This window comes from Mitosporidium daphniae (assembly GCF_000760515.2).
Source record: "Mitosporidium daphniae strain UGP3 chromosome Unknown contig-16, whole genome shotgun sequence".
NCBI classification, from domain to species: domain Eukaryota; kingdom Fungi; phylum Microsporidia; genus Mitosporidium; species Mitosporidium daphniae.
In genome coordinates this window covers 30,781-45,301 of record NW_013546656.1, presented here as the reverse complement: position 1 = coordinate 45,301, position 14,521 = coordinate 30,781, and the positions used below count along the sequence as shown (strand labels likewise).

The 14,521-nt window shown below is 45.6% G+C and overlaps 6 protein-coding genes across 6 annotated transcripts; 3 read left to right on the top strand and 3 right to left on the bottom strand.

The window, feature by feature from the left end:
• Nucleotides 1–239: 239 nt before the first annotated feature.
• DI09_16p270 (DNA-directed RNA polymerase) lies at nucleotides 240–4,024 on the bottom strand (the record flags this gene model as incomplete). Its single annotated transcript, XM_013383446.1, has 4 exons — nucleotides 240–797; nucleotides 886–1,190; nucleotides 1,253–3,308; nucleotides 3,389–4,024. 4 exons carry the CDS (start codon nucleotides 4,022–4,024, stop codon nucleotides 240–242), a joined length of 3,555 nt encoding a protein of 1,184 aa, XP_013238900.1.
• Nucleotides 4,025–4,657: 633 nt separating this feature from the next.
• DI09_16p260 (uncharacterized protein) lies at nucleotides 4,658–5,869 on the top strand (the record flags this gene model as incomplete). Its single annotated transcript, XM_013383445.1, has 1 exon — nucleotides 4,658–5,869. One exon carries the CDS (start codon nucleotides 4,658–4,660, stop codon nucleotides 5,867–5,869), a length of 1,212 nt encoding a protein of 403 aa, XP_013238899.1.
• Nucleotides 5,870–6,301: 432 nt separating this feature from the next.
• On the top strand, nucleotides 6,302–6,649 carry DI09_16p250 (uncharacterized protein; the record flags this gene model as incomplete). The annotated part of the gene is made up of 1 exon (XM_013383444.1): nucleotides 6,302–6,649. The coding sequence occupies one exon, from the start codon at nucleotides 6,302–6,304 to the stop codon at nucleotides 6,647–6,649; it is 348 nt and encodes a 115-aa protein (XP_013238898.1).
• Nucleotides 6,650–6,861: 212 nt separating this feature from the next.
• On the bottom strand, nucleotides 6,862–9,729 carry DI09_16p240 (importin alpha re-exporter; the record flags this gene model as incomplete). The annotated part of the gene is made up of 1 exon (XM_013383443.1): nucleotides 6,862–9,729. One exon carries the CDS (start codon nucleotides 9,727–9,729, stop codon nucleotides 6,862–6,864), a length of 2,868 nt encoding a protein of 955 aa, XP_013238897.1.
• A 702-nt stretch (nucleotides 9,730–10,431) lies between these two features.
• DI09_16p230 (uncharacterized protein) lies at nucleotides 10,432–11,985 on the top strand (the record flags this gene model as incomplete). Its single annotated transcript, XM_013383442.1, has 1 exon — nucleotides 10,432–11,985. The coding sequence occupies one exon, from the start codon at nucleotides 10,432–10,434 to the stop codon at nucleotides 11,983–11,985; it is 1,554 nt and encodes a 517-aa protein (XP_013238896.1).
• Nucleotides 11,986–12,064: 79 nt separating this feature from the next.
• On the bottom strand, nucleotides 12,065–14,494 carry DI09_16p220 (uncharacterized protein; the record flags this gene model as incomplete). Its single annotated transcript, XM_013383441.1, is given in 3 exon segments — nucleotides 12,065–12,132; nucleotides 12,190–14,134; nucleotides 14,153–14,494. 3 exon segments carry the CDS (start codon nucleotides 14,492–14,494, stop codon nucleotides 12,065–12,067), a joined length of 2,355 nt encoding a protein of 784 aa, XP_013238895.1.
• Nucleotides 14,495–14,521: the final 27 nt, after the last annotated feature.

Sequence of the window (14,521 nt, the reverse complement as noted above, 5' to 3'; positions counted from 1 at the left end):
ATTGTGCGCAACCAGTATCGTCGATATGAAAAGGAATAATATCGCAGCCAAGGCGCTCATGTATAGCACTGCTACTGCTTTCATTAAAAGCCTCATGCTCATCGCGGATTGTAATTGGCCATCTCTGAGTAAAAGTATCTTCGTTGGTACATTTTGATTGGCCAGTTGGTGTGAACCTTTTTATTTCCACGTGTTGGCAACATTTTTAAACATCGTTAAAGGAAAGACTCCCTTCCCCACTAGGCAAGCTGCAGGCGGGGTGCAATGTTCATAGATTGGAGCTCCTGCACCAACAACTTGAAGGCATATGGAAGGTGAACTTGAGATATCATTGTCTTGTTCCGACAAGCCTTGCACTCATATGTCATTTTTGACGGATTGGCAATTGCCAGCAGCCCGCATGTGTCGCAAACATGGACACGATAGGCATCAGAAACGTCAAAGAGCCGCTCCTTCAAAAATGCAGCTGCGCCATGTGCGATCATACAATCGCGCTCCATCTCACCAAACCGCAACCCTCCATCGCGGGATCGACCCTCTACCGGCTGTCTGGTGAGAATCTGAACGGGCCCCCTTGCTCGAGCATGGATTTTATCATCAACCATGTGCTTCAAGCGCTGATAGTACGTGGGCCCAATGAAGATTTGTGCGGCAAGCTTGCGCCCCGTGTGTCCATTGTACATAATCTCGAGGCCGCGGCTCTGATAGCCACACCGCCGCAATGCTGCGGAGATATCATCGACAGTAACATCGGTGAATGGTGTTGCATCTCCCTCATCGCCCGTACACGCTGAAACCTAAACAAGTAAAGTTAGTTGAGCATGCAGCAGCATAAAATAAAGATAAAAAGTACAAATCAGGGGTTTGGTTGCCGCAGAAACATACCTTTCCAAGAAGACATTCGACCAGATGGCCAACGGTCATACGGGATGGGATGGCATGGGGGTTGATGATAATATCTGGGGTGACACCCTCTCTAGTAAACGGCATATCTTCCTGGCGGTACGTGATTCCAATGGTGCCCTTTTGCCCATGTCGCGATGCAAATTTGTCGCCCATTTGCGGGACGCGTACAGATCGGATGCGGATCTTTGTGAATTTGAAGCCCTCCGCATTAGTTGTCAGCATGACGTTATCAACAACTCCGCGCTCAGAAGCCCGCAATGGTGTGCTGGCATCTCGAAACCGGCCTATACATTAGAGTCGCAATGGCTACCTGTTCCTCCTCCTCCTCCTCCCGTTGCGGTAGTACCTGGTGCAGCAGGCTCTGGAACTAGCTTGCCAATGATAATATCGTCACCAACAACATTGACACCTGGGGGCACAAGTCCGTCAGCATCGAGCTTTTCATATGTACCGTGTCGCATCCGCGTCGTCTGCTGATCATCTCGCTGCGGCTTGGCAAATATCTCTACAGAAGTAAACCCACGATCTTGCTCTTGATCCTGGTATGTCCGATAAAAAGTTGATCGAAACAGTCCACGGTCAATTGCAGACTGGTTCATGATGATACTGTCTTCCTGGTTGTATCCCGAATAGCAAGCAATCGCTACAACTGCATTCTGACCAGAGGGCAGTGCTCGAAAGTGTAGATATTCCATGGCTCTGGTGGTCACCAATGGCTTCTGTGGATAATAGAGCAGATTTGAGAGCGTGTCCATGCGCAGAAGATAGTTCGTCACGTACATCCCCATCGCTTGCTTGCCCATCGCCGACTGATACGTATTACGCGGGCTTTGATTGTGATCTGGAAATGGGATGATCGACCCACAAATACCCAGAATCATTGAGGGATGGATTTCGCAGTGTGTATAGAGATTTTCGCCAGACATTGCGCCCAAGTCGTCAGGAGTCATCGCGATAAGTGCACATTCTTCTTCTTCTACATCAAGATATTCTATGACACCCTCTGCCACAAGCTCGCCCCAGCCAAAGCATGAATTTACGTCACGCAAGCGTTGGACGTGTGAGCGCCTTAAAGCCAAGCGGCCACGCCCTTCCTCAACGATGAAGAGCGGCCGACATGCTCTTCCAGCATCGGTTGCCAATCTTAGCTCGCGATTTGGAATGTCCCTCACAATAGACACTTCCGAAGAGAGATCCAGACTGCGCCGCAATCGCCGCAATGTCCGCACCAGCTGTGCAGGATCCCTATGTATGCCGACCCAACAGCCATTGACAAAAATTTTGGTTGCCTCCGCAATGATGGCGGGTGAAATTTCTTCCAAATTTTCTGTCGTCCATTCTTCTAAAAACTCGATTATCAGGGCTGAGGAAGAGCCCACAGAAATATATGCCATTAGCGCAAGGTTCTTCACAAGTCCACACGCTTGGCCTTCTGGTGTTTCAGCGGGACAGACCATTCCCCAGTGCGTATTGTGTAGCTGACGCGGCTTTGCAAGCTTTCCTTCGCGGCCAATTGGCGTGTTCACCCGCCGCAAGTGTGAAAGTGTTGATGCATACGTATAACGGTTAAGGACTTGAGAAACACCAGCTCGTGAGGACATGGCATTTTTTTGCTCACCCCAGTTTCCGGTGGCCAATGAGTACTTGAGGCCCCCGCTGATCGTGGTACTCTTCACGGCAAGCGTCAAATTAAAATCCCGATTTCCGTCGACACACCGTTGAAGGTGACGGCCAACATCCCGCGTCAGCTTTCTAAATAGTGTGCGAAAGAGCATGGCCAGAAGTGGCCCTGCAAGATCAAGTCTTTTCTTGCCGTAATGATCGCGATCATCAAGCTCACGCCTGTCGAGAGCACCAAGCAGCAGGCGATGCGCCATGTATCCCAAAAAATATGCCTTTTTTGTCTCGTTGAACTCTAGCACGCCCATGTGCGGTAGCATCTCTTTCTGCAGAATCATTCGTGCAAAGGAGATGCGGCGGTCCTGTGGCGTCCCCGGTGGCGTGCCTCTTTTCCCAATAAAGTCGAGAGCATTGGTCTGGTCCTGTATCACAATTGCCTCTTCAATAGATGGCTTCAGAGCTGCAAGCATCTCAGCATCCTCGAAATCCCAGCAAATATGCTCCAGAATCTCCCGGTCTGAGACAAACCCCAATGCCCGAAATAAAATTCCAATTGGAATATCGCTCTTGACATAGGGAACAGCGACCCGAATCACCTTTCCACCCTCGCCGTTGCTCCCCCCTGCACCGCGTGTTTGAAGCTTTAGCGTAAGTGTCGTGGAGAGTTTTGATCCCTTTTCAACTGACGATCGGATCTCTGCAATATGAGTTACGGGGGAAGGTTGTGCTTTGGAAAAAACATAAACCACATTGGTAGCCATACGCTCTTGAGCAATTAACACCTGAAAAATTAGCAAGGTTGCGTGAAACGATCAAAAAGCCAGCAACGATAAAAGAGTACATAAATGTGGATCGAAAGTACCTTTTCAGAGCCAGAGATGATAAAATACCCGCCTTGATCGTAAGGACATTCCCCAAGGTCAACTAGCTCACGGTCACTAATGCCATGTAGGATACAGTATGTCGAGCGTAGCATAATTGGAATTTTGCCAATAAACACCTTGGGGAGCTCTTCGACCTCGTGGACGATCACATCATCGCCTCCATGCGGTGTTGTCGAGTCACCGCCAGAAACAATGCGCCGAGTAATGTCCACATATAATGGAGCCGCATAGGTCAGGTTTCGAAGCCGAGCCTCGTTTGGAAACATCGGATATGTAGAACCATCGGATTCTGTCATCGATGGCTTTGAAAGGTAAATTTGTCCAAAATGGATTTCGTGGCGACGTCCCCTCTCGGAGGCCAATGCATTTGCATTGGCGCACTCTACCACAAGATTTGCATTTTCATCCACAATTTCCTGCATCGTATTTTGTATAAACTCATCAAAGGAGTCCAGCTGCTGGCGCACTAATCCTTTCAGCTCGAAAAACGAAGATATGACGGTCCAACAATCTTCCTGTGTGACTATGTCATTTTGCTCATCGGCTTCTTGGGATTTGTTGATAAGCATCGTCTTGCCGAACGATGACGCTAGTTTGGGGGGATCCGCCATCATCCGATACGTTATCGATGCAAAATTAAAATTAAAGCCTTAAAACCAAATAATAATTATTTCAATGGCAAAATGTCACCACTCGGAATCGAACCGAGGGCCTTGTCCGTGTAAAGGACATGTGATAACCGACTACACCATGGTGACGGTAAAAATTGTACCAACTTTGAATATATTAAAACAATTTACCCTAAAACAATTCAGACTGCCAATAGGGCGCTCTAAATGGATCTCTGCACTCATTATTACCTTTGTGCCATGAAATACTCTGAACTTTGAAATCAATTGCAGCAAAACCAAATTTATCGCAAAAGTTTGCCTAAACGCCGGATTGCATTTAGTTGCGCTATGCAATTTCAAGTCGTTTTCCAATACGGCGCCTTAATGTCTCTTGCACGTCGATCCTTCAACTTTAGACATGCAATATTTTAAACCACCAACGAGATGATGGTGTGAAATTGTAGCTTTTGACTTGCATGTCACTGATGACGTTTCCTCTACATGGTAAAAAGCATATTGACACACATTCGCGCGTTTATTACCCAGAATGAGCAACAGGTGTTTTTAAACCCAAAATTGGTTTCGAATTCATTCATGCAAACAAATAATTTAAAAAATAAATAGGCAACTTGTTCAATGCATCGATGGCCTATGTCTTTTCGTCTTTTTTCTGTTTCTTCGCGCGCCTCGGCATCTACAGCGGAATCACAGCTAATGGCATTACTTTCACAGCCTAAATTAGAAGTGGAGCCGATATTTTCGCTATATTCGACCATCTCTGAGCCTTTACTGTTTCCATCAATGACGCTTTCCGTTTTAAGGTTGGCAATTCAAGAGCAAAAATATTCAATTTCAAAGCACATAATTTCATACGCATCTGCTTCACTTTATTCGATGCTATCGGTTGCAGATTATGAGCGTCTGATGGTTGAAGCGGACAAAAATGGCGACCATTTGGGCCAGCAGAACATTTTTGAAATGATCGAGTGCTCTCCCAACTGCCCGCCCACAGTTACCATTCTTAATTCGTTTCTTTCAGGGGGCTTGACCCATCATACCAATTCTCAAGATAAGCTTTCCAGCACCAAGGTAGATGAATGGATCATCCGTATCCTACGGCTCTTTAAAGCAAATTCTCTGCATCCAAATAGCGCCACCATAGAAATAATATTGACTCACTGCATTCTCAATGGCGATTGGAAAACAGTCGTGTCGTTACTTGAGCCCTCGTTGGGGCTTTTGCAACATGTTGGCCAGTCAACTGAATTCATTCAGTTTTTGTTGTACGAACTCGGTGCAGCAGGGCTTCCAAAGCTTGTTGTCTCCACGTGGAGGCTCTTTTGTCCCTCTGATGAGACGCTATTTCACTTGATTGCGCTAGATGCACTCATTTCCTCGAATGATGCCGCCATTGTTAAGGATGTCAGTGAAGTCTTCAATACCCTGTTGACTGTGATACGATTGCCCAAAAGCTCGCCCGTGCACGGTGCAACGCTGGCCTCCTTTGGAAGTCGTGTGTGTTCCCTGCTTTTGAGGGGTGCTCGTATCGACCTCCTTCTGTCGCATGTTGTCACCATGAAAAAAAATTCCATCGAAGTTGGGCCGCTTCTTTTTTTCAGGATTTTTGATGGTATTCTTTCGCAAGCCAGCTCTCCTGAGCAAGGGTTCGAGCATCTCGCTGCTTTTGTTGCGGGACTTGTGCAAGAGCTTGGCCCGGAATCGCTAAGCCCAGATCTCAGGGCAGCACTCATAAAAATTGCATCCCGACATCATGTTCCCTCCTCATTTATGGACCAACTCGAGCGTCTCGAAAAGGCAACCACCACAGCAAACACATTGAGCCAATAAATCTATTTATTAAAAGTCCTCGGGTGGAAATGATAAGGCTACCACCAAGCTAATTTAAAATTCCGATCCCTAGACCGCAAGATATTTGTACGCTACTTTGGTCTCCAAACCCCGACATCGATCGCACACAAATGTACCCAGAGGTAATTATTGTCTCAACAAGTCCTTGTCTGCGGGCCGAAATATGGCATTTTAAAGACTTGGTTCCTTTTTCAAGAAAGGCACGGTAAATATCAGAGGCTCCAGCATGTTGATTGCTATCATGGTAGCAAGTGTAATTTTGATGCCGAAAAGCGTACGGATATTACCTTTGAAAAGACATTTTCCGCGACAATAGCGATCCATATGCACTCAATCAAAATAAGATAACATTTAATAAATAAAACGATCACCCGGTTATGGGATTATCTTCTGTGTTGCCATACGTCAACCATGAACAAGAACAAGATTGAAATTGCTGCTCCGGACGCAAGCAGGGTGCAACATATCAAGATGAATTTTGGCGGACATTCAAGTGCAGCGACAAATTGCTCTTCATATGTATCTGCAACTACTGGCACGATATCTGCATTGACGACACTAGAGTTGCTATCAACAGGAGGGATCGATCCGATGCATGCTTCTCGCCATGAAATAAGCGTGCTTCGGTCGCATGTCAAGAAAATTAAAATAAAAACAAGCAGCGCAGCTAAAAGTAGGAATATTTCTATGGAAACTCGAGGTCGGCGCCGTAGCCCTGACCATAGGTCAAAGTCTGCCATAATAAAAGAACAAATGTAAAAATTAATTAATTGGCTGTAGGCGTCCAATCAGAGACCTCTCCTCGATATATATTTGTAAATCCTGCCTATCAGCTAATTTTCCGCAACTGCAAACAAACCTATGGTGCGAAGGATTTTAAAAAGCACCGGCCAATATTTCGACGGTAACCAGACTGCATGGTGGATCAATTAACGGGCAAGCAAAGGAGAAGAGATGTGGTTTATAGAAATTTACTGGATACATACATACGCTGATCTAGAAAAGTGGGCCAATTGAGCGCGAGTTTCCTTGGAAAGACCATCGAGGAGCTCCTTGGTAGACATCTGCACGCACGAAATAAGCTCCTGTTCGAGCTGGGAAATTGTCACTGCAACAACACTGAGCATATGCTCAGGTATGTCCAAAGCATCGCTTGCCATCAATCGAATGCTACCACTCATGTCGTTAGTGGCGCTCCACACTGGGAAAATGCCCTTGCGGTAGTCAACATTATTGGTAGCATTGTCTTTGAACTGACACACGGCGGAAATACTTGCCTCAGCAAGCGGAATAAGCTGTAGCCCCAATGTCTGCGCGCTGCGCCACAGTCGCAAAAGTCCTAGTGCTTCGCCTCCACTTCCACTCGATGTGGGGGTTGCAAGCACTTCGAGCGAAAAAAAACTTGGAATATCATTTAGGCCCTTAAGCAACGCCCCAAGGTCAACTGCAGAAGCGGCAGCAGCATGGATGAACAACCTTACAAGGGGTTTTGCCAGTCGCCGACGGACCCCTTCCGGACGTGGCCGTCCAAACAGGGAAACAACCGCATGGAAGATGAGAGGTCCAATTGAATTGCCGCTGTTTGCAAGCATCGTTCGCAAAACCCTGATTCCTGCCATTAGCTTGAGAGGTGACGAGCCGGGCGCTAAAAGTACCGTTGTCAACAGTGTACTAAACGCATGGTAGTGGTCTGTTCCGAGCAGGTTGGAACCCACATATGATTCCAGGACACGGCCAAGCGATCCCATAAGCCCAGGTTGCCACGTTTCAGAGCAAAGTAGCGCTGGTAGAAATTCACGTGCAAGCGCTAGTGTTGCTTGGGAGGGTCTAGACTCTTCAATGACTCCGGCTCCGAGAAGAACCCCAAGAAGAAGTAATGCATAAGATGCATGGTCTGCATAACCTTCTTGAAGCGTTAGGCTGACAGGGCAACCAAGGAGCTTATCCCTACAAATGGGACACCAAACACCAAGTAGTCCGAACGCCTCCCAAGTCCATCGTGTAAACGAGGGGTTTTTTGGAGACGGCCCACAACGTGCTATTATCACAGAAAGGCTTTGAATAAGCACATCCAATGCCGAGGGATCCAATCGTCCTTTCGAGTGATATAACAGATGCGCCATCAAGCGCATCATAATTTCAGGTTCATGGGAAAGTGAAACCACTTGCTCCTCCACCAGCTTGACCACTGCCACAATGGTTTCCAAGGCTCGCTCTATTGGAGAAATAATCTCTTCGGAATTGAGAGAAATTACACGTTCCAAAAACAGCGCAGCAGGGAGATGGACTAATGGGTTCCGAATACGTAAAAGATCTTTCATTGCCAAATTAACAAGCAATCGAAAAAGAGTAGGGTTAAGAGCTTTCAGAGCGTCAACTGAGCAAGTACAGAAACGAAGCGCCATTGATGCAAGAAAAGCAGCCGGCGATGACAGGGGAGCACAGGCATTGGATAACGTAGGAAGGAGCTCCACAAGAAGCGGCATTATTTCATGTTCCAAAACGATCACTGCTTGAGGGTTAGGGTTGTTTGTGATTGCTGGTGCAACATTGGTGGCTGCGAGTGTGGTTTGCACCTTGACAGCGGGAAGAAGCATGGAGATGTTTATGACAATAGAAGCCTCTCGTAGCCGCCAATTTGCGCTACAACGAGCGGTAGTCAAAAAGCGCTCAAGAAGCAATTTGACCGGTTCAGGATATGCCGTCATCAGGGCTCGTAGGACCTCTTCTGCAGCAGGCCGCCGCCGCAATTCTCCTTGGGAATGAAGGGCTTTCTTTTGGCCAGAGACAAACTCGTCCCCAAAATGAACAAGAATCCAATCGGTGGCTTCAGAAATCGTTGTTCCAACTGCTTCTTCGTCAGCCTCCTGCAGAAGCAAAGAGGGAAGCACAATGCGCTCAATGACTGCGGCCAGCATTGAGGATTCATCAAAGAGAACTCTGAAGCGGGGTTTACGAAGTACTGCTGCAACAACGCCCAGTGCCTCGCTTACGACCAGCTCCTGAGTAGAGGAACTGCCCATAGAAGAGGACAGCAATCGGAGTATGGAGATGACTAAAGGCACCAGATATTCCCCAACCTCTTCTTCATAGCGCACAACGTACAGCCGAATAAATTCGCATGCAGAAACTTGTACTTGAACCAGCTCCTGATCATCCCCCTGCTCGGAAAGAATTCGGTCAATGACAGGCACTATTTGAGTGCCGAAATTTTCCTCGAAAAACGCAGGAATGTCTTGGGCGGAGAGCGAATAAAATATCTCCAATAGAAGTCTTTGCTCACGAAGAAAAAAGCTCTTATCATGCGCGTGTTGTCCGATAAATATGGCAAGCAACGGAGCAGCTATGGATCCCATGACGGCATTGATTTCTCTGAAAAGACTATCAGTTCGAAACTCGTATCGATAGCGAGAAAATGTAGAAGTGCACACTTGCAACGCACAGCACCGTTTGAGCGGATCGTCTTGTTGTAATAGTGCCGCAAGGAAGGGAAGAAACTCGGGCCATTTTCCGAGCACAAAATCTCTTATCGCAATTTGAGAGATCGATTCTGAAATGATTTGAGAAATTGATGCATTAATGCATCCTCTTTGCAAGGCGTCAAGAAGAGCCCCCTTTAGATCTTTGCGCTCATCTGTGCTCAGCTCGCTGGTGGCTGGATCGGCAGCCTGTGATGCATCCGGCTCATTTTCAGCCATTTCATCTACCGGACAAGCTATTTTCCAATGCTTCCTAACAAAATTCTTTAAATATACAGCGGCGGCCATATTTGAGGGTGCTGAGGGTCCAAGGGATACCCCCAACAAATGTATTGAGAAGTGGGGAACTTCGCACTCCATCTTTGCCAAAATAGCCTCCGCTAAAATTCAGGCAATTTATGACGACACTACCTTCTTTTCTGTTTGTTGGATTCAATGTCTGCCCAAGAACGCTTGCTAAATGATGTAACCCGCTGCTATAGGTTTGCATTCTAAAATCAATTAAACTTTGACAGGATTTCCGGTTAATTAATTAAATTGGTTTTAATTTTACTTGAATCCGTGTGTACCCACCGCCATATGGAGCGTACCGCGATAGATCATGTGGAAAGGCGCTTTTTAATGTGCGCTTGTGCCTACGTTTCATCATAGTAAAAGCCGTGCTCGTTGTTTCTCTTGTGCCGGTTGTTATTTTGGTCCCGTTTTGAGTAATTTTAAACCACCAGCAATGGTCCAATTATTCTTTTTTCAGCAGGAATTCGTCTCGATTTCTGGTGCGCGCACAAGTGATCTTGTTGGCATCCCTTTATTTCCGGTATGATAAATGTACCTCCTCAAAGATCCTGTCAAACCTCTTTTCAATATTAATTTCGTTTTAAATTAATATGCTTTGTAAATTCATTTTACCATCCAATAAGAATAAAATGTACATAAACAAGTTTTAATCGAATATGAAGTCGTGCGATATCAGTTGCACGAATGGTCATTGTGCAGGCGGTTTGCACCAATAAGTAAATAGATCATTATGGTGTATAAACGTTAACGGGGTTTTTTAATCTACCGATGCGCTATTCTAATCATATCGTTGTAACATCTGTTCTTGTTTTAGTTTCCGTTACTGTTGTCGCAGTTTTGTTTTTTTGGAGCCCAGACTCCCTTTTAATAGCACCGGTAACGACCTTAGTATCCCAACCACTCACGAATGGACAAGTCATGCTCTCCCCCCAGCAAGCGGGTTTAAGTGCAGATGGAGAGCTGAAAATAAAAACGCGAGCCAATTCTATAGTTACAATGAAAAAAGCCATTGCTATTGCAACGATCTTTGGCGGAATTCTGGCTGGTGCCAGTTATTACGTAAACACTGCTGGCTTATCAACACTCGCTTCATCAGACAAAGATCGGCTGTTTTCCTTTGCATCCATCTTCAATCGTATTGCAAATCTCAGATTCGTTAAGGCCATAACGGCACTCAAGTCGAAGCATCTTATGAATCCGAAAAACTTTCCTGTCTACATTGGCGTAGCTGTCTTTGCTGTTCTTATTCCATTATATTACAAAGGCTATTTTGGTGACACTGGGAATAATGATGCGAAAAAACAAGAATGTGATAAAATCGGTGGTGAGTGGGTTAGTAGTAATCAAACTTATATCTCTCCCTTGTCTGCAGGCAAAAACTCCACCAATCATCAATCTGCTTCAACCAGTAATGATTCAACCAGTAATGATTCAACCAGTGATGCTTCAACCAGTGATGCTTCAACCAGTAGTGCTTCAACCAGTAGTGCTCCAAACAGTAGTGCTCCAAACAGTAATGCTGAAGCAAATAATTTAGGTACTGATCGTGTTAATGATATGAACTCAACTCTAACAGACCAAGAAAACAAAATTTCCACTATAGTTAGCAAAACGGTTAACCAAACGATTTCAAATGCTACAAAAGGATTAAAAAAAATTTACAATCTTGTTGCAGGGATAGTTCCTAAATCCGGCAACAAAGACGTCAGTGTGAACTCTGATCCATCTGTCCATAAACACACACACACTAAAAATACCAATTCAAAAGATCAAAATGAAGACGATAAACAACAAAAAAATGAAGACAGTACCAGTCAAACATGCTCAGTTCACGATCAAAAAACAGAAGAATCAGTGTGTCCTAATAACAATACCATGGATGAGAATGTTAAAAAGCTTGGTTCTAAATTTTTGAATATTAGTGTCGCGGGAGTAGAAACCGGGCTGACTATTATCAAACAACAAGCCCCCCCACCTGAATATCTTAACCAACTGATCTTCCACAACAATGGTTGGACTCCACGCTTCTTAGTCGCTCCCTTTTATTTCTTAACAAAACTTCCGTGGAAGAAAGGTTTCAATTCCTATTTAAATTATTCGTACATCCCATCTTGGTTGGATATTGGGAATATTGATCCGTCCATTAGCAACAATTTGAATATTGTACTCGGTTTCGTTTTCGCACTCGCTAATGGTTTTGTGTTGATAAAGTTATTGATAGCACAGCAAATTATGAACGGTGGTGTTTTGCCAAATTGTTCGGTTGGCGTTATCCTTATTGTTTTCTCAACCCTTGTTGACTTTTACATTGGGGATGATTAAAGTGCACAGATTGATTTCATCTTTAAAACCAATGTCTAATAGACTGGTTTAAGAGGCACATATTGAGTTAAATAAATCCCTAATAATGCACACCTCGGTTTTGATTGCGCACTTTGATCGTGATGGTGATGGAGGCAATAAATTGTTCTTTTTATAAAGTAATCAATCATTTACAAAAAAGCAATGCTGATCGCTTTCTTTTACCTCTGTGAGTACCAAGCAGCTTTCGAGAGAGCGGAATAAAAGAGTAAGATTTCAATACCTTCTGCGACGGGATAAGACGCTTTCGTCTCCTTTCCGGCGCCGCTGCACTATGCCGCTCGGGTTGTTCAATCGAGTCTATCTCTTTTTCTTCAACTGCAGGGTGGCAAGGATTCAAATGATCAATGAATTGATCTTCAGGTAGCACAAGACGTCCATGTATGTCATAGTTAAGCTCATCTTCGTCTTGCGAGTATTCCTGTTGATCCCGGCTTTGGACAGGCGATGATGATCCCCCTATTTTGGGCAAGCGATGGGACTGCGCTTTCCTGCGAAGACGGGAGCGGGCCTTTCTGACGGCCGTAACAATGCGTCGTTGGTTTTCAGGTACAAGATCCTCCATACCTTTCACAATAAGCAGGGATACAAATGAGCGCAGCAGTGGGGTTGGTGCGAGCGTAAATATGCGCTCCACCAATTTTCGCGAAGGAATCTTCTTGAAAATTGCGACCAAAACAAGCGTTGCATCCTCAACTTCAGTCCGTGCTTCTGGTCTAATATAATCGATCAGCCGAGGCAATTCCTTAAGATATGCAAATGGGGATGATGCTTCTAAAGAACCCGAAGATGCTTGCGAATGCTCATCGAATGGAGCGGAGTGTTCTGTTGATACCATGCAACCAACAGTAAGAGCCAGGGCTTTAAGAGATGCTGCGCGAGCAAGGGGGTGCGTGCTTGTAGCCACGCCTGCTGCGATTCGCCCCAGTAAGCGCACCATGACTTCAGGATGAGCCGCTGTAGCCAACGCCAATGTTCTAACCATCCGTGTTGCGCAAGTTCTTACAAATGACGAACGCTCTTTGAGCCCAAGCACAACCATTGCAAGAATCTTCGGCTCACTCTCTGTCAGAGCTGGGGTAAGTATTTTCTCCAACATCCGATAAGTAAGCTTTGATGGCGCTGCAGCTGTCAGAATACGCGCGACTTGAATGTGATGACTATTGTCGTCATCATTGCATTGGGTAATGAAATTTTCCAGTGCCCTTAACGGGGCCTTCTCTGAGCTTACGCTATGTGCCACTGCATGCTTTAGTAAAAATTGGAGTGCATCCGATGATCTCGGAGCCAAGACCGCTAGTATGTCCCATGATGTTGGGCACGCAGAGCACACAGTTGGCGCCATCATCGACCCCTCTATCTCTGACATTATACGCTGCGAAAGGCCGATGCATTGAGTTTCGGAGAGAAAGTTTCTTACAAGAAGGCCAATTACACGCAAAAGATCTTTTCTCTCACTCGATGCAACCTCTCCTAATGCCGTGGCAAGCTTTGCAAGCAAGGGAATGGGGTCACAACTCCCACGATCAATAAAAATTGAACGCATCAATACTTGGACGGTCAACACCGACGAGTCATTATTCATGGCCTGTGCAAGCCAGCAAGCAAGAGCCTCTGTGCAAACTCGCAATGTTTGTAAAAGCGAAAGCAGCTGTATGCGCCGATGAACAGGCACGGTTTGCGAGAACGGAACTACCGATGCCATGAAAAAATCGGTGCTATTCCGATCCGTGAACACAGCTGACGAAATCAGAGCCCCAACTACAGATTGGGTCTTCATTTGCTCGCTCTCTTCTTCTTTGTGACAGCTATTTTCTGGATTGAAGAGAATATGCGAGCATGAGGCGAGGGTAGCATATCCTTTGACGAGGATACGGATCAATTGTGAGGGAAGCTTGTTGCCAATTTTCAAAAGTGCAGTGATCAGCTTATCCTTGGAAGGGCCAGCCTCTATGTGCTCAAATGCACACTCTACCACCGATAAAAGCAGTTGTTGATCGACTGGAAGGGCTCGTTGAAAGAACAAGTAAAATTTCGACGGCGCCACAATTGAAAGCAAATAACCTAGTGCGGCTATTGCAGTCGCATTATTTTCTTTTGATGCAGCTGCCTGTGAATGTTGGTTTACCATCACAGGTGGCTGTTTTGCATCGGATTTGCAATGCAAGGCCGATATTTTAAGGGAACGAGTTGACGAAATTAACGTTAAACCATCCCAGAGGCATTCAATCAAAGAAGCAGATGCTGATTTCAAAAGGGCAACTCCAATCGCATTGCGCTCCTGAGAGACTAGCTTTGATGCAAGTAAAAAAGTGGCTGTCTTCTGTTCGGCCGCCTCATGTCCATTTAAAGTTGCCAACATTGCCATCAGTGCGATAAATATATTTCTTGGCGAAGCAGCTTCTTGTAGTTGTACGCGAAGCAGCTTTTCCAGCGGCAGAACCCCCGATTCATGGGCATGCAGCTGCATGTTGATATCAATGAAAAGTGAAAAAAA